Source organism: Podarcis filfolensis (genome assembly GCF_964270895.1).
Source record: "Podarcis filfolensis genome assembly, chromosome: 3".
In the NCBI taxonomy this organism is placed as follows: domain Eukaryota; kingdom Metazoa; phylum Chordata; class Lepidosauria; order Squamata; family Lacertidae; genus Podarcis; species Podarcis filfolensis.
Genome location: NC_139606.1, coordinates 10,947,805 through 10,965,878, shown reverse-complemented (window position 1 = coordinate 10,965,878; position 18,074 = coordinate 10,947,805). Strand labels below are relative to the sequence as shown.

Below are 18,074 nucleotides of genomic sequence, written 5' to 3'. Positions count from 1 at the left end.
ATTTCCTGAGGAATGAAACTATAAGCTTGAGATGCGCATGCACACTCTCACGTGCTTTTTCTTTCCTGTTGTTTTTTAACCTGTGAAATCAGGAATGTGTTTCACTTACAGAAGCCGTGCTGTTAAGATCATGAGATAGGAGGCAGATGTCACTAATTCAAATCCCAGTTTAGCCATTAACGCTTTAGATAGCCCTAGGTAAACTCAGAGCTCTCAGCTTCCGTTCCCTGTATGCATTAGTGGGATAATAAAACCAGTCAACCTCATCAAAGCAACATCTAAGAAACTAACAGTATTTGTTCTCGCAGACACTCGGAAACTGCAAAAGCTTTATACCACAAACTGTTTGCAAATAGCCATGGCAGAAAAAGTTGACTTACCAATGTAGATTAGCTAAAGACAAAACTAAAATAACTAATTTTCATAGTGTGGTGTGGTTTTATTTCGTATACAAATCAGGGACACGTATCGAAAGCTTTCCACAGACTGCGGGAAAGAGCTTAAGTAGAAATTGCAATATTATGAAGAAGTAGAACAAAGTCTCCAAGTTGCCAGTGCATATTGGATACCTAGATACCTACAGAGGAGAAATATGTTAAATGTACCATCACCTTCTGTTAGTATTTATAAGGTGTAACTTTCTATTTTTGTTGTTTGTTTGTTTTATTTTGGAAATAAAATAATAGTTGTTTATTTTAAGCTGACTGGATTTCATTAGGACCTCTGCGTAGTGCTGAATGAAACAACTTGAGCACTTAGGACATGTGTTTTATAAATATAAATAAATATATTTTAAATCAGACAGTTGGGCAATCTGAGGTAATCTGAGGTACGCCTCTTTTTGCCTTACTTCTGCCTAGGGTTTGTTTTTCCAGAATTGTTGCTGTGGGAGAAATTACCTTTCAGTATTCACCAGAGTTGAACAGCATTGGGCAATACCTGATGACGCTCCTTCGCTTGAAAGGGGTTTTCTAAAAGTACACGCTGATCAGTTTGTAACAAAGGAGGCAGAACCCAAAAGGGCTCCAGACCAGACAGTCCCATTAAGAAATCTGTCTTACGTTTCTGCGAAGTCTGGTAGATCTCAAAGCTGCCTTGATGCTGAGTGACATGTGCAAAGATAAGCCTAGCATGTGTTCTTGAGGCCCTTTGAAAAGCATAGCTTTAATTGCTATAGTAGTTGTAGGGTGTGCATGCTTTTCCTTGGACAATGATGCCTGCTGCTTTTCACTCACTTGCCTTAAACTGAGTTGTTGTTGTTGTTTAGTCGTTTAGTCGTGTCCGACTCTTCGTGACCCCATGGACCAGAGCACGCCAGGCACTCCCGTCTTCCACTGCCTCCCGCAGTTTGGTCAAACTCATGCTGGTAGCTTTGAGAACACTGTCCAACCATCTCGTCCTCTGTCGTCCCCTTCTCCTTTTGCCCTCAATCTTTCCCAACATCAGGGCTTTTCCAGGGAGTCTTCTCTTCTCATGAGGTGGCCAGAGTACTGGAGCCTCAGCTTCAGGATCTGTCCTTCCAGTGAGCACTCAGGGCTGATTTCCTTCAGAATGGATAGGTAGCAAACTGAGTAGCAAACTGCTAATTTGCACAACAATAATTAAGCCTTGACACTGGCTTGTTCTTTCTTCATTTAAAGAAAAGTGACTCTGGGAGGGTGGCCAATTGTGATTTTATAATCTCTCTTTGTCATAGCCAACCTATTTAATAGCTGTATGAAACGGCTGGGAGATGCCTCCCAGGAATTTGGAGTGTGATGCCATTATTTAATTATTATTATTATTATTAAAGGATTTTCCTAGAACAGCAAGGGTACATGCAACATCTTTGTTCTCAGTTCATAGAGTTTTCCATTATTTTGCTTAGTGTATGCATAGGGTTTTTGCGTCAGCATCACAGGGATAGGTTCTTTATTTGTCTGTCTGTTTTGGCGGACCGAGAGCCCAGAGCATGGTTGGTTGCAATGAGTTTTGTTTGTATGTGAGAGAGGGTGGAAGGTGGTTGGGTCAAGATAGCCGCATCAATTGGTATGCTGTTGGGGGGGTTATGTTGTTGTCTTGCTGAGCTGTATGTGTAATAAAGGGGAGCTATACCAGTGTTACGGCATCTTCTTTTGTTTGTCCTTGTGCTAGTTTCAATTTGTTGCTTAACTTTTCTAGTAGGGCCGTTTCCCATACAGTTTGGGAGCAGTGGCAGGTCCCTCCAGTGTTTAGTTATGATGCTCCTCGCTTCTGAGAGTAGGTGCCTTATGAGTTCTTTGTAAGGTGAGTGTACATTGTTGTCATGGAAGATGTTTACTAGGGCTAGTTCTGGAGTTGCTTCTCATACCCGTTTCATTATTTGGCAGGTTTCTTATAGGACAGGCGTCCGAAAGGGTTGGGTTTGGGGGCATTTAAGCTGCTAACATGGGACGCGGGTGGCGCTGTGGGTTAAACCACAGAGCCTAGGACTTGCCGATCAGAAGGTCGGTGGTTCGAATCCCCGCAACGGGGTGAGCTCCCGTTGCTCAGTCCCTGCTCCTGCCAACCTAGCAGTTTGAAAGTATGTCAAAGTGCAAGTAGATAAATAGGTACCACTCCGGCAGGAAGGTAAACGGCGTTTCCAGGCGCTGCTCTGGTTCTCCAGAAGCGGCTTAGTCATGCTGGCCACATGACCCGGAAGCTGTACACCGGCTCCCTCAGCCAATAAAGCCAAATGAGTGCCGCAACCCCAGAGTCAGTCACGACTGGACCTAATGGTCAGGGGTCCCTTTACCTTTATGCTTTTAACAATCCGCTCTACATAGAGCCTACAAAGCGATGGAGTTCCATTGTTGCTGAGCCAATGAAAAGGCTCTGTTAAGGGTGCCCACCAAGCTAATCATCTTCACAGGTGGACACCTAAGTAAGTCTTCCAACACTGATTTCAATAAATCGACAGGTTGGCATGAGTGCAGGTGGTTATTCAAGTATCCTGGGCCCAGTCTGCTAAGGCTTTTAATGTTACAGCTTTTAATGTTGAATCCACATTTCTTCACAGCTTCACGTCTTAACAGTAAGATGTAGTCTAGGAGACCACTCCAGAGCAGGGCCCTTGGGATGACTGACACTCATAGGACCCTACTAGCGTTAGTTACTCAGTTGCTAAGCCTGTGTGTAGGGCTACTACACATGTAGGACACATGTGACAGGTCCTATGTTGGATTTGTTGTATTACGCTGTCATGGAAACAGGCAGCCTGAAGATGGTGATGCAGATGTCACCCTTATGATCAGATCATTACATCACAAAGGGTGTACATTTTCATGACACAGTCTCTGAAGGGAGGCAGAAGAGAGATGAGATGCACAGGCCAAAGGATGGCCCAGGGGTTTACAGAATGCTCTGGGAGATTTTGCTTATGCCAATAGAGGTTGTGCCAATACTGGACCAGTGTCTGGAGGCACTGATGAACTGGATAAGGTTAAAAAAATGAAGCTGAAATCTACCTTCCCGCCACAGCGGTACCTATTTATCTACTTGCACCGGTGTGCTTTCAAACTGCTAGGTTGGCAGGAGCTGGGACAGAACAACGGGAGCTCACCACCATCGTGGGGATTCGAACCACCGACCTTCTGATTGGCAAGCCCAAGAGGCTCAGTGGTTTAGACCACAGCGCCAACCACGTCTCTATTGATAGAGATCCCATTACACTGTTTCTTAGAGCTCACAGCACTGGCTGCCTAGGCTCAATTCAAAGTCGGTACAGAAGGTCATATATTATCTGCAGTCTGAGCGCAGGTACTCCTTCAAGTAGTCTTGAAGACATTAAAGCATGGGCCAGAGAGGCCCTGTTCTTGGTACCATCAGTGGAAAATCCCATAGGACAATGGCACAAGGAAGGAACTTCTCAGTGGCTGCCCCCAGACTATGGAATTCGCTCCAAACTGAAATTGAGTTTTTAACCACCATCCCCATGCCTTTGGTCATTAGCTGCAGACATTTTAACAGGTAAGAGCTTATTACCTGCTGCCTTGTCTTTTAAAGGTTGCCATTGATTTGTTTTAATTAACGTTGTATACTGTTGTATTGCATATTAATTAATGCTGTATACTGTTGTATTGCATTTGTTGTATTGCATATTACGATTGTTGGTAGCTGCCCCGGGCTCTAGCAGGAGGGAGTGTGGGATTTCGGAACAATTAATAAAACTACAAGGGGACGCGGGTGGCGCTGTGGGTTAAACCACAGAGCCTAGGATTTGCCGTTCAGAAGGTCGGCGGTTCGAATCCCCACGACGGGGTGAGCTCCCGTTGCTTGGTCCCTGCTCCTGCCAACCTAGCAGTTCGAAAGCACGTCAAAGTGCAAGTAGATAAATAGGTACCGCTCCGGCGGGAAGGTAAACGGCGTTTCCATGTGCTCCTCTGGTTCGCCAGAAGCGGCTTAGTCATGCTGGCCACATGACCCGGAAGCTGTACGCCGGCTCCCTTGGCCTATAGAGCGAGATGAGCGCCGCAACCCCAGAGTTGGCCACAACTGGACCTAATGGTCAGGGGTCCCCTTACCTTTACCGTTACCTTTAATAAACCTACAAATGGCATGTAAATGAGCTCACAGGGGTGCTTGACCCTCAACCACTTCCCTTCTCAGAATTGCTCCCCAGAATATTTACCCTTCCCAAAGGCACATCTGAGACACCATGGAGAAAGGGAGCAGTTAAAACGACATGAAAAGCTCCTTTGGGGAGGGGACCATTTTAAGTGGAAAAGTCCCGGGTGAGGCTGTACCACTTGCTGTTTTTTCCATTCCAAACCTGCCCCACTCAGATTGCTCCCTTTCCAGAATTGGTGGTGAGCAATTCTGAGCAGGGAAGTGTATGAGGGTCAAGCAGCCCTTTCTCCCACCCCTCCTCCTTCTCCTCTTCCTCCATTCGAAACCGTATATTCCCAAGTCCACTTCTTTTAAAAATAAATAAATGGTAAAGGTAAAGGTAAAGGGACCCCTGACAATTAGGTCCAGTCGTGGCTGACTCTGGGGTTGCGGCGCTCATCTCGCTTTATTGGCTGAGGGAGCCGGCGTACAGCTTCCGGGTCATGTGGCCAGCATGACTAAGCCGCTTCTGGCGAACCAGAGGAGCGCATGGAAACGCCGTTTACCTTCCCGCCGGAGCGGTACCTATTTATCTACTTGCACTTTGACGTGCTTTTGAACTGCTAGGTTGGCTGGAGCAGGGACCGAGCAACGGGAGCTCACCCTGTCACAGGGATTTGAACCGCCGACCTTCTGATCGGCAAGTCCTAGGCTCTGTGGTTTAACCCACAGCACCACCCGTGTCCCTAAATAAATGGTGGCGCTCCTTAAATAGATACAAGACGTAGTTTGCCCTTTATATTTGCAGAGAAGTAGAGGGAGAAGACATTGGCCTACTTATCAGCAGTCTGGCACTCTCCATGGACCTTTCACCTTTGCAAAAAAAAGCAATCCTCTCTACTGGCAATAAAGATGTTTTTTCAGCCCACCAGCCTCTCCCTCGCCACCCCCCCCCAAGCTATGCAGGGAGGAGCTGACACTCCATTTGTGTAGCTTGGGAAATCTGCCCACTTCCCATAAAGGGATGGGGATAGGTGTGGTGTAGTAAAAAAAGGAGCAGCCCTTTCCCTAAGACGAAGGGGCAAACTGGTATAAGGGGCCTGCCTTGGAATCAGCGGATCTGGTGAGAGAGGACAGGAACAAGGGAGCAGACAGGGGTTCGTGCTTGAGCTCTGAATCATCGGAATGTATAAAGCAAGTGCTGGAAAACTCGGGGAGCCTTGACACGGAGCAATCTGCCTGAGAAGCACCTTGGCAGGTAAGTGCTTGCTGACCCTAAAAGGGCGAAAGGGAGACGGATTCGCTCTTGGGAGGTTGGGTGTCCCATCCCCCACCCCCAAATGAATAGGAGCCAGTTCAGCACAGAGAAACCAAGTTAAGTGTTTTGCAATAGAGGGCAAGATGGCAAGCGAGGGTGATTGGGCTTAGCCGCTATACCAGAATCACATTAAGGGGGGGGGGTATTCTGCACGTGCCGTTTCTTCTCCCACTGGGGTTTCTGCGCCTCAGCTTTTAAAACACCAGAAGACACACACACACACCCTCTTTGAGAAAACAAGTGAGAACTGAGCTCCCTGATACCTTCCAACCAAAGAGTAAGTAAAAAATTGTGCATCTAGGTAAAAGAGGTGTGCGTTTTTCTTAGGGTTATAATGTGACAGGAAAAAAAACATCAGACTGTAGGGTAATGGGTGTAGCCAGGATTTATTTTAGGGGGGCAGGCTTTATGTGGGAGGGGGCAGAACTGAGTTATCTGCCACGCAGTTGGTCAGTTAGTTAAGTATTTCTATTTACAGTGGTACCTCTGGTTACGTACTTAATTCGTTCTGGAGGTCTGTTCTTAACCTGAAGCACCACTTTAGCTAATGGGGCCTCTCGCTGCCGCCACACAATTTCTGTTCTCATCCTGAAGCAAAGTTCTTAACCCGAGGTAATATTTCTGGGTTAGCAGAGTCTGTAACCTGAAGCGTATGTAACCTGAAGCGTATGTAACCCAAGGTACCACTGTATTTACCTTGATGGGGGGAGAGCTGCCGTTCCCTGCACCCCTTTGCTAAGCCCATGTTTAGGGTTGCAGTGGTCTGGCGTAAGGATGCAAACTGATGCCAGGGGACATGGCCTACCTTCGTGCCACTGTTGTCTCATCCAGCAGTGCTATGAAAGAACACTTGCATGGTGATGCCTAGCAGCGAGGGCACAGGAGGCCAATATGAATGTTTGTAGCCTTAGGCCATGCGGTCTACTACTCTCACTGTCCCCCAAAGCAGTGTTTACCATATCTAGACACAGGCAAACTCGGCCCTCCAGATGTTTTGGAACTACAACTCCCATGATTCCTAGCTAACAGGACCAGTGGTCAGGGATGATGGGAAACATCTGGAGGGCCGAGTTTGCCTATGCCCGACCAAATCCTTAACTTCACAGCAATCCGTTGAGGTAGGACTCATTATGTGGAATTATCAAAATAGCTGTCTGCAGCCAGCCCAGTGAACCTGAGAAATGCACCCAAGTGAGTTTCCAACACACTTGCCTCAGTGTTCTCTTGTCAGTTCAGCTTCTTGTGATATATAGATTATTATTAGGATAATGGAGAGATTATTTTGTGAACATAGATACGAGCTGCGCAGCCATGCTAGTTCACCTCATATTGTGGCCCCTTGAAGGCCCACATAAGATGCCATATGCTTTTGTGGACTTGCATGAAGTTAATACAGTGGTACCTCAGACGCTTTGGGTTACAGACACTTCAGGTTACAGACTCCGCTAACCCAGAAATAGTACCTCAGGTTAAGAACTTTGCTTCAGGATGAGAACAGAAATTGTGCGGCGGCAGCGGGAGGCCCCATTAGCAAAAGTGGTACCTCAGGTTAAGAACAGTTTCAGGTTAAGAATTAAGTTCTTAACCCGAGGTACCACTGTATTTGGCTGCATTCAACATCACTGCTTTCCTTCTCTTTATGAAAACAGGCCTCTCATCTTCTTGAGATGAATTTACCAGCCCATGGGCAACAAAAATCCATTCCAAACTGTTGTCTTATGGAATCTCTCCTTCCGATATACTAAATTTAGATCTAATTACAGCAAAAAAGGTCATCAAACAAAGATTGGAGGAGGTTGATTTGCAACAAAATCTTACTACAGGTGGAGGTACATGTTCCCCGATAAATCAGGGCATTACATTTATGTCCCAGATACCTCGATATCTGTCTACCTTATCGGTTGCGTCGCATAAATTCGCTTTTGTTAGAGCCAGATTTAATGTGTTCCCCTCAAATGTGCTGAGCAATAGATTTTCTAACGGTAAAACCTCTGTTTTATGCACATGTGACAACAAATCAATAGAATCCCTTTATCATATCTTGTTTAATTGTCCTTTATATATTGTTCCCCGATCAAGGATTCTGAGTTCAATCATCTTGGAAACCGTTGCTAAACCACCTGAATTACATCTAGCCTACCTACTCCAGGACATTGACTCTTATAGAACATTACAGGTTGCCAGATTCCTGAATTCAGTTCTTTCATATAAAAGACTTCATGGAATGCTGCATGACTATTAAAAATCTAGTAAACTCTATCCACCATCTTTATATTCAAGGCCACAATATGGTACATCTAGAGATTGTATGTAACGTGAAGGAGATTATGCGTTGAAATATTTTAGTTGATATTTTAGAATGTAAAATGCTATTTTATTGATTGATTGGTTTTACCTTGTGGGCTTATAGCCGAATAAAGTATCTATCTATCTATCTATCTATCTATCTATCTATCTATCTATCTAGGCCTCTCATCTTCTTGAGGGAGCGGTTACCATGTTCTGCTTCCTTGCCTGCCTGTTAGTCCTTCTACGGGAAGTGCCAACCAGGCCAACAAAGGAAACGGGATCTACAGCTGCTGGAGATGCGAAAATCCTTTTCCAGTTGAAGCCGAACACTTGGGAGGAAAATGTCAACCTCAGTAGCCTGTCCTGCGGGGATCTCCGTGCCCAGACATGGGCCTCCTTCCGCCACAGAAATCAGAGCCTGACTTCTTTCCCCGCCTGCCTGCCTGAGCTTCTGGAGCATTTGGACCTGAGTGTCAACCTCTTGCCTGAATTCAACAGCCAGGAGGTGGCTGACTTGCCAATGTTGCAATCCCTCTCCCTGAGGCAGAATAAGATCCAGCAAGTGACATGGGGTGCCAGGAACCTCAGCCGCCTCCAGTTCCTGGACCTGAGCTTCAATTTGCTATCAGTTGTGCCCGCATGCAGTGCATCCGTTCCGCAAAACCTCGAGTGGTTTTCTCTAGCTGGAAACCCCATTGTCGAAATCCAGCCGTTGGCTTTTTCCTGCTATCCTCAATTGCATTTCCTGAACCTGTCTTCTACTTGGCTAGGGAAAGATGGGAAAGAGGGGATTAAGGGATCTGCCTTTGCAACAATCTTCCTGCCTGGGGACGCCACCGAAAATGCAGGAAGTGATATCCACGTGCTGGACCTGAGCACAACCTATCTGGAGAGATGTAAGTACCGAAACCTAAGAGGAAAGCATCAGGCACCAAACACTTAGGGTGTGGGGGAAAGAGGAGACAATGGCTGTAAGGATTTCAACTGTTTTGCCAATGTGGTGATGTCATGAAGGCTGCTTGTATGTGAAATGGGAGTTTCCTCTGTAATATGTTTGTTTGTTTGTTTGTTTGTTTGTTTGTTTGTTTGTTTGTCTGTCTGTCTTCCGCTTGACCCTCAGTGCATCAGAACTGGACCAAAGATCTGCCCAGGCTCTCATCCCTTTATTTAAGAAAAATGAGCAAGCTGAGAAGCCTTGATGTTGACACCTTCCTGCATCTTCCTGAGCTGAGGGTATTGGACTGCCGATATTCCCATGCCCTCAGTCTGGTGGAAACAGAGTCTTTCAGCCACACGCCTCACTTGGCTTTCCTCATATTCCAAAAGTAAGTTGTCCTATCTCTGAGGATTCCCCTGACACCAGGCCTCCCTTGTAAGCACAGGTGGACATTGTTAGGACTTGAATTCAGTTGTAGGACTGTGGTCTGATAATCTGATAAATTATTACGACATTAAATGGACTGATTCTGTAATGGTGGAAGGGAACATAGGGGGTAAAAACACACACACACACACAGCACTTTTCATTACAGAATTTAAACTGATGTAGACCTATAAAGTAGTCATTTACGATTCAGTTTTCCTTCTGTATGCACAATGTTTCTGGAGGCAAAAAGTATTCAAAGAAAACCAATTATGGGGATCTCTTTTGTCCCATCAAATGAAAAGTGTAAGGGCCCAGGCACAGTTTGCTTTCTGAAAACAAAAAGACCTTAGGACAAAAATTGTCTAAAAATAAGAATATTGGTTTTTTGCCACTGTGGTCCCATTCCCCGCTCTCCCAGCTAATGTTGATGTGTTTAAAATGCCTCTCACAAAAACTAAGACAGATGTAGGGAAGCAGGCGTGACCACCTTTCTTCTGACTCTAGCACATGGCTTTGTTTGGGGACATTTTGCTACCTAGAGATGCATTGAAAGTTAACTTCGGGTAGGAAAGCCACCCGTAAAAACGTTTGTTCAGTTATTTATTCATCTGGTTTTAAGCTGGTTTGTATTTTCTGGGTAAGGGGCAAGACTGAACTCTGCATCCTGAATGAAAACCAAATGTTATGTTTCTATCAGAATAATTTAGGGTTCATACATCGTCAGACATTTTAGATTTTCTATTTCTCCGTTTCAACATGCATTCCTACACAAGTTTTTGAACTGATCTGTCTCTCTGTGTATGTGCATACATGTCTGTGTGCATGTGCTGGTCCAATAGTCTGGCACCTGAGGTAAAGCAAAAAATGGCACCATTTTGAGTGAAGATCTAAATTAGGAACAAAGGCAGGAGACTAGCAGTGCCTCCTATTTGTCAAGAGGTTGTTGTAGAAGCGGCATGGAGCGAGGCTGCCCAGGAGGTGGCAAATCCAGCCTCCAAGGAATGTGCTGCAGCTGAAGAATTCCTTGGAGGCCAGGTCTGCTGGCCCCGTGGATCCTGCCGCCTGAGGCAGCCGCTTCACCTTGCCTTATAGGTGGGACAGGCCTGATGTGGGTTTGATCTAATACATTGTTAGCTGTCTTGGGTGTTTCTGGAAGGGAAGGTGGAATACAAATGGGTTATAAAAAAAATATAAAAAATAATCACTGCTCTGGAGAAGGCAGAAACTGCATGTAATTTGATAGAGAATTAGCTATTTAAATGACAGCCCATACGTTGGTTGACCTAGTTTCTCTTATTCCAGCTGCAATTTGAGCTCTTTCAGTCCATGGAGTCTCAGCTCACTGCAAAATGTAAGGATCAACCTCTATGGCAACCCTTTGGTGTGTAGTTGTGATCTTTCCTGGCTGCTCTCCAAGCCAGACAGAATACTTCTACAGAGGTAAGGAGAAATTTAGAAGCTGGTTCAAGCTACGTTGTTGGCAATCTGTGGTGCTGCTTGTAAACTCCTGCTCTCATCTCTTTCCTTTTGCTATAAAGAAATGTCTTACTCTAGTGGCGGCAAAGATAAGACCGAGCATATCATAGCAATAAGCACTACAGGTGAATGAAAATTGCCTTCCCAAATCTATTGTCCTCCAGATGTTTTGGAAAACACTTATCGTCTTCCCTAACCAACGTTGGCTATGCTGGAGTCCACAACATCTGGAGGATAGCAGGTTGGGGAAATGTTGGTTTAATTTTTTAAAAAAATCTCTCCCTAATATAGCCTCATTTCAGTTTTTGTGGGGCTAGCGCACATATTTAAGAGCACATATTTATTTAAGAATTATTTAAGAGCACCAGCTCTAGGATACGTGTTCACATGTCTGTCAGTTTCACTATATCTTTCAAGAAAATGGCATGCAGGCTAAACTTATGCACCAGAAATATGCACAGTGACTGGAATATTGTTGATGAGAGGATTACAGTTCTTGGATTCTAGAATTATTACAATTAGGTTACATTTCTAAACTGAGTTGTCAGCCTGTGGCTGGCCAACCTGGTATAATGGTCTGAAACACTCATGCATGCAACTCATACATAGCCTCAAACTATGGATATATCTCTGAGTGATATTATGCTGAGGACAATACTGATCTCATTCCACTTCCTAATGACAACTGTTCTTGTTTCTCATATATTAGGGCATCAGAAACTTTGTGCTACCCAGAGGCCAAAGAAGCATCTGGACGTATGCTGCTGTCCGAGTTCTACACGGAGTGCCAAAGGCAAAGAATTTCCAACTCCACTCAAGTCAAGCTTTATGGTACATCTCCCAGCTTCACGACAGACACCCTTCCAGACTCCAGTACATTTCCCCAAGAATGGCCCAGCAGCCCTTCTTCTCCTCAATGCCCTCATTTAACTTGGGGAGATACAGCAAAGGAGGCTCCAACCGAAGCAGACATTCTTGCCTACAAAGATAAAACATTTGGCAAATCTACAGACGGCCCACCCACCACAGCAGCTCCTTCAAGAACTCTGGGGGAACTCTCTTCTGATCCAACCCTAGTGAGCATGACTGAAATGAATCAAAGGAAACACGACACCACAGTAGTGGATGGTTTTATTGGCCACAAGGACGAAACATGGTCCCACTTCGCTCCGCTCAGTCCTACAGCTGAAGAGACAGCGGCAGATTCTTCTGTGTTGATCCCACACAATACGGTAAGGCCAGCTCAGTCTACACCACCGTTGCAAAGCCCCACTAAGGGAGTCCCTCTTCTGAATCTTGCAACCACTCGTAACAGTCCAAGATCTTATGAAGATTATTATGACTACGATAAGCAGGAGGAGGAATTTGTGGCTCAGGGCCTTGGGCCTTGTGATTACGATCCATGCAGACACCTCCAAAAGCCTTGCTTTGATCTCCAGTTATTGTCTCCTTGCCTGTGCCCGGGGATCTCTGATGAATTCACCATCCCAGATCCTCCGAGGCTCCGCGAGATATCTGAAATTAGGGACACATCAGCAGAGGTCTGGTGGTGTGCCCCATATTCAGCGGTAAGATTCTACCAGCTTGCTTACCGCCCTCAGGAGAGCCAGAATTTCACTGTATCTGGAGAGATTTATGCTACAGCTAGGCGATACACACTGTACAATCTCCTGCCTGGCTCAACTTACCAAGTGTGCATAATGGCTTCAAACAAGGCAGGATTGAGCCAGACTGCAGATTGGAATGAGCCCAGTTCTCCATGCGGTTCCTTTAAAACAAAGTCCAGCTACAAATCTATCTTTGCCACTTTGTGTGCAACGAGTGGATTCTTTCTTATTGCTACCATCTTGCTGTCAGTGTGTCTCTGCAAAAAGTGTAAAGGACCCCACACTGAGCATTATAACACACACCTTGTCTCGTATAAAAACCCTGCTTTTGATTACTCCTTAAAATAAAGGTGAACAGGATTGGCAAAAAAATTAATCTATTTGATGGCATTTGCCTTTTCGTACAGCGAAAGGGAAGAAAAGTTTAAATACCTTTCCTGCTCTGTGAGCTTCTTTCCAGAATTTAAATTGTTGTTTGGATAAGTACAGTAAATAAATAGGAGAAGTAGGCAACAGGAAAGTATTTATTTGCTTCTGAAAGTGTCTTAAAAAACTAAAGTATTCATTACGAATCTAAATTTGCAGGGGGGGGGGATTCCACCCCCATTATTCCTTCTCCCTGCAGCTCCCTAAAAGATTGTGGGCAGCAGGGGAGAAAATCAGCAAAAAGTACCTCCCACTTCCTCCAATACTGGCCATGATCCTGCTATCAGAAAATTGAGCCCCAGTCAGATGCTGCTACCACCTTCTTTAACGTGACTCATTAGTGGAATCCTGCCCATTGTGTCCCTTGCACAATGCCATGTTATGAATTTCAATCCTACATCAGGTTTCAGAACAAAATATTGAGTGTGCAATTTTTCATCACTATATTGGCTTTACATGGGCTGAAAAGCCTTTTTGCAAGGTTGTTGTTCCTAGCAGCACCCTCTATTTATCTGGAACAGCCTGGTTATGTGATTATGATGTTGTGATCTGCAGTATCAAATAAGTGGTCAGGCTGGAAGCAGAAGCACACAGTAGTGAAGAGAGATCAGGCTAAGTTAATACTAGCAGCAGCTAGATTAATCTACCAGTGAGATAAAGATACAAGAATAAATGTGTAGAAGCCACATTAGAAAGCCAATCCATCTTCACATTATTCCTACCATAGGAGTTGGATAACAGCTGGCAGCACAATTAAACACCAATAGTCGAGTCATAGAAAAATTTATTTTAAAAGTGCAGAGGCACTGACTATGGAGAAGCCTTCACATCATTTTTCAGTTCTCTTTAAAACATTTGAGGCATGTGGTATCTATTCTTGTCCAGTTGAAAGAATGTACCTGAGTGCTTCTACAGTACATCATGCTCTATTTTATCTTGATAAACTTAAAAAGCTTCTTTATCTTCTTACACTGCAACACAATTGGACTGCAGCATTCTGAGGTTACATAAACTATCTTTTCAGTATACCTTCTTTATACAAGTTAAAATATATCAAACATATTAAAATTGTTTTTATACTCCATCAAGCCTTTGATTCCACAATAAATTCACTTCTGGTGAGATAGCAGCATAATCCAACATGCAAAAGTTCATTTTCAGTTTATAAAACCTTTTTACAGGTCATCTTGCTCACCATATGCAAAAGACTACATGCCTATAGGTGGACTGTGCTCTGACAGGCCATCATTTATCTTCCATGTCTGATGTTTTAAATAGGAAATTTAAAAACTGCCTCCTACTGTTTTATTAAAAGAACTAGCATATTCATTTCATACTAACCACTAATGCAGAATACTTGCTTGCTTGAGCTACAGAAGTCCTAGAGATCACCTGTGACATTGCCCAGAATTTTATCATTATGTCCTAATCATGTCTTTTTTCCATCAGTGGAAAAAATCCTATAAGCTAACCACACTGTAAGTCCTTTCTTAGTTTTAACTTCACTACCTTTATTTTATTGTGTTATGTTGAATATTGTGTGTTGTGCTATTTGTTGAATATGCGAAACCAAACTCTTGTACCATACAGGTAACAAGAGGAGCATCTGTTCTGGCAATATTAGCAGCTCCACCCACTACTTCATACATCAATTTTAGTAATCCAGTTTCTTATCTACTATGCTACACCAACTTTTTTCATTATTTCAACACATTTAATCATGATGTCTAATTTGTGAAGAGAGCGTTTATCTCTTTCCCAAAGGTTCAGGGTTGCCTTGCTTAGTCAGCAATTCAATTCTAAACATTTATACAAGAGTCGCAAGGTTAGTGCACATCATAATTTACTATGTCCTTGCATAAGAAAGGCTGCCCTTTCCTAAACATTAGACTATTAAGAAGCGTGGTTCAAGGTTTTAGTTTGAACATTTTTATCAACAGTGTAGGGAAGATAATCAGGAAGACTTATACCAAAGGACCGTGACTTTTAAAATAGTAAAGATGTAGGCTTCCGTTTGCCCCACATCCTAAAAACAATGAAATGAAAGTGGGCTGTGATGTGTTGAATTCAGATATATCAAGGAGTGTAGCATAGCAATCCCCCCCAAATAAGTGAAAACTTCAGAAAAGCAAAAACCATCTGGTGATAATCTCTGCAAGCGTTTGTGCATTAAGGTAAAAAATTATATTTTATTTGTAACAAACTGAAAAAGTACATTGAAAATTCTGCATATTTACATGATCAAAACTTCATTTTAACGTCCGATTAGCTTCAATGTGAAGACATGGTTTCCACTGAGACAAAGCTATCAAAAAGTGTTCTTTATCCATAGTCCAAATATAATGCAGGCAATGCCATCCCAGCACAAACTGAGCAAGAAGTAAGCAACTCACTCAGAGCCTTCATTTGCTGTTGAGTACCTGAACTGTTTTTCGGCCATAATGATAGTAACTGTAAGCAGATGCTGTTGTTGTGAAAGCTGTGATGCACCTTCAGGGAGGAAACAATCGTATTAGTTCCCTAGGAAACACATGGAGAAAAAAGTACCATAGCTCGCTAGTAAAGAAGGTAGGTAAGGGTAAGGGATGTTCGACTTGTCGTGAATAGAACAAATTTCTCCTATAGCAGCCAAAGCTGATTTTTAACACTGAGCTCTCTGGAAGCCCAAACAAAAATCTAGTTAAGCCAAAATATGAACATCTGAATCTTCCTTATAATAAGCTAGACCACCAACCCATCTGGTCACTGGTGAGAGTCTACTTTCACTGGCTGCAGCTCTTGTAGGTCTTTCGCAGTCTACTTACCCAAGAGCTGAAGAGGACTGAACCAGAGACCTTAGTATTGCAGGGTTAAGTATATGGTCCAGGGGCCTCTCTATCATAATAATTCAAAATTGATTCATGCATATCATCTTGCTACCCCACTTTAAACTCAGTCCCAGATGTTGTTGAACTACAACTCCCATCACCCTTAGCTAGCAAGGCCAGAGCTCAGGGATGATGGGAGTTGTAGTCCAACAACATCTGGGGACCCACAGGTTGAGAACCGACCAACCCTACAATGAGGGAATCTTTAGGTCATGTCCTAAATTTGTTGACCACATACCAACTCAGCATAAGTAGTAACTCTGCCTATAGGAATATACAGTGGTGCCTCGCAAGACGAAATTAATTCGTTCCGCAAGTTTTTTCTTCTTGCGAGTTTTTCGTCTTGCGAAGCACGGTTCCCATAGGAATGCATTGAAAATCAATTAATGCGTTCCTATGGAGACCGCCTTCAGACCAGGTCCGGGGACAGTCTGTCCCCGGACCTCTTCTGAAGGCTGGCGGGGGGAGAAGGACTTTTCTCCCCACCGCCAGCCTTCTGAATGTTGGCGGTGGGGAGGAAAAACCCTCCTCCCACCGCAGGTCTTCAAGACAGGTCCGGGAACAGAGGAGAAGCGCTGCGCGCCTTCTCCTCTGTTCCCGGACCTGTCCTGAAGGCTTGCGGTGGGAGGAGGGCTTTCCTCCCCACCGCCAACATTCAGAATGCTGTTCTGAATGTTGGCGGTGGGGAGGAAAAACCCTCCTCCCACCGCAAGCCCCGGGAACAGAGGAGAAGCGCTGCGCGCCTTCTCCTCTGTTCCCGGACCTCCCACCGCAAGCCTTCAGGACAGGTCCGGGAACAGAGGAGAAGGCGCGCTGCGCTTCCCCGCTGTCCCCGGAGATTTCCCTATGGGCTTTCGTCTTGCGAAGCAAGCCCATAGGGAAATTCGTCTTGCGAAGCCGCTAAAAAATCGGAAAACCCTTTCGTCTTGCGGGTTTTTCGTTTAGCGAGGCATTTGTCTTGCGGGGCACCACTGTAATCCCATGTTAGTAGGGCTGCAATCCTATGCACATGATTACCTCAAAGTTTAAAATGCCCAAAATTGAGCTGCAATTGCTTTAACTTGGGCTTGCTGCCACTAGTAGCGTGATTTCAGCAACCATACAAATCGGTGATGTCCCAAACTGCTCAGGATCCCAACTTTCATTTGCATCCTATTCTTTCAGAATTGCCTGTTCCCCCACAAATCAGTTGTATCGTAACAATTATAAGGTCTACATACCATAAGGTCTGAAGATACATACTGTCCACATAATTGAAAACCGGAGCTGCTAAAGAAGCTGCCACTAAGATGAGCTGGACTACCGTGTTCATCTGGTGGGAGATTATGTGAAAACTGAAGTCACACATTAACATTCCTTTTCCACCCTGAAATCAATGGGATCTAAAAGTGCTACACTTTTAGCAGTAATGAAAATTTGTAAATTAAAGGCTAAACATTTGAAAAATAAAACCAAGAATGTGAGAAATAATTCCTGCAGTTTTCCTCTGACACCATGAACATTAGGGGCCCAATTCAGTTTTTAAAAAACGACAATTTCCTGTTCAAACTCGGGAAACTGCAGATTATTGTAGTTGCTTAAATAAACCAGGATTAAACTGTTGTATGAATGAACCAGAGTTTCCAAAGTTCAGACATTAACAGAAAACTTCGTATGATTTAAAACAGAAGCATTCACACCTCCTTACCTCATTGTAAAAGGAGTACACCAACTGTGACTCACACAAGTAATGATTAAAACATGGTTTGTTGTTATGTTTGAACCAGGCCAGGAAGTAAACCCCAGCTGGAATTAACTTCTCATAAAGAACAGGATTCTGCAAAGTGAAGGCTTAAATCAGGCATAGGCAAACTCCGGCCCTCCAGATGTTTGGGACTACAATTCCCATCACCCCTAGCTAACAGGACCAGTGGTTGGGGATGGTGGGAATTGTAGTCCCAAACATCTGGAGGGCCGGAGTTTGTCTATGCCTGGCTTAAATAAACATTTTTCACTAGTGAGAAGTTGAGGCAGCACAGATAGCCCCTTAAGGGATCACATACTGGTCCCTTTACAAGAGATGTCAGAATTTAAAGGAAGAAAACCCACACTGCCAAATCAGAACTTGGAGCCCTCACCCAAGTCCCCTCTCATACTTTCACTGGGCTTGTTGATGGTAGTGAATAGTACAAAAACAT

General features: G+C 44.2%; 3 protein-coding genes and 1 long non-coding RNA gene across 6 annotated transcripts in view; 2 read left to right on the top strand and 2 right to left on the bottom strand.

Moving 5' to 3' along the window:
* FERMT1 (FERM domain containing kindlin 1) overlaps positions 1-18,074 on the top strand; it is a 637,654-nt gene that overhangs the window by 54,960 nt on the left and 564,620 nt on the right. The gene's annotated exons all lie outside the window — the stretch shown is intronic.
* Positions 3,472-12,976, top strand: LRRN4 (leucine rich repeat neuronal 4). Of its 2 annotated transcripts, none has more exons than XM_083606481.1 (5): positions 3,472-3,969; positions 8,334-9,051; positions 9,276-9,480; positions 10,824-10,961; positions 11,707-12,976. In XM_083606481.1, the coding sequence occupies exons 2-5, from the start codon at positions 8,364-8,366 to the stop codon at positions 12,950-12,952; spliced, it is 2,277 nt and encodes a 758-aa protein (XP_083462607.1). In that variant the 5' UTR covers positions 3,472-3,969; positions 8,334-8,363; the 3' UTR covers positions 12,953-12,976. The 2 variants fall into 2 exon arrangements, with proteins under 2 accessions (XP_083462607.1, XP_083462606.1); XM_083606480.1 differs by lacking the exon at positions 3,472-3,969 and adding an exon at positions 5,560-5,806.
* On the bottom strand, positions 5,707-6,628 carry LOC310759573. The gene is made up of 2 exons (XR_014546425.1): positions 6,551-6,628; positions 5,707-6,334 (listed from the first exon to the last, which is right to left on the bottom strand). It is a non-coding gene; the product is annotated as an uncharacterized lncRNA (long non-coding RNA).
* Positions 13,798-18,074, bottom strand: part of MCM8 (minichromosome maintenance 8 homologous recombination repair factor) — a 42,436-nt gene continuing 38,159 nt past the window's right edge. For both annotated transcript variants that reach the window (XM_083606463.1, XM_083606462.1), the window contains 2 exons: positions 17,118-17,209; positions 13,798-15,520 (listed from right to left, as the gene is read on the bottom strand). In XM_083606463.1, the coding sequence (XP_083462589.1) occupies positions 15,433-15,520; positions 17,118-17,209 (180 nt within the window). In that variant the 3' untranslated portion in view covers positions 13,798-15,432. The remainder of the gene's footprint in view (positions 15,521-17,117; positions 17,210-18,074) is intronic.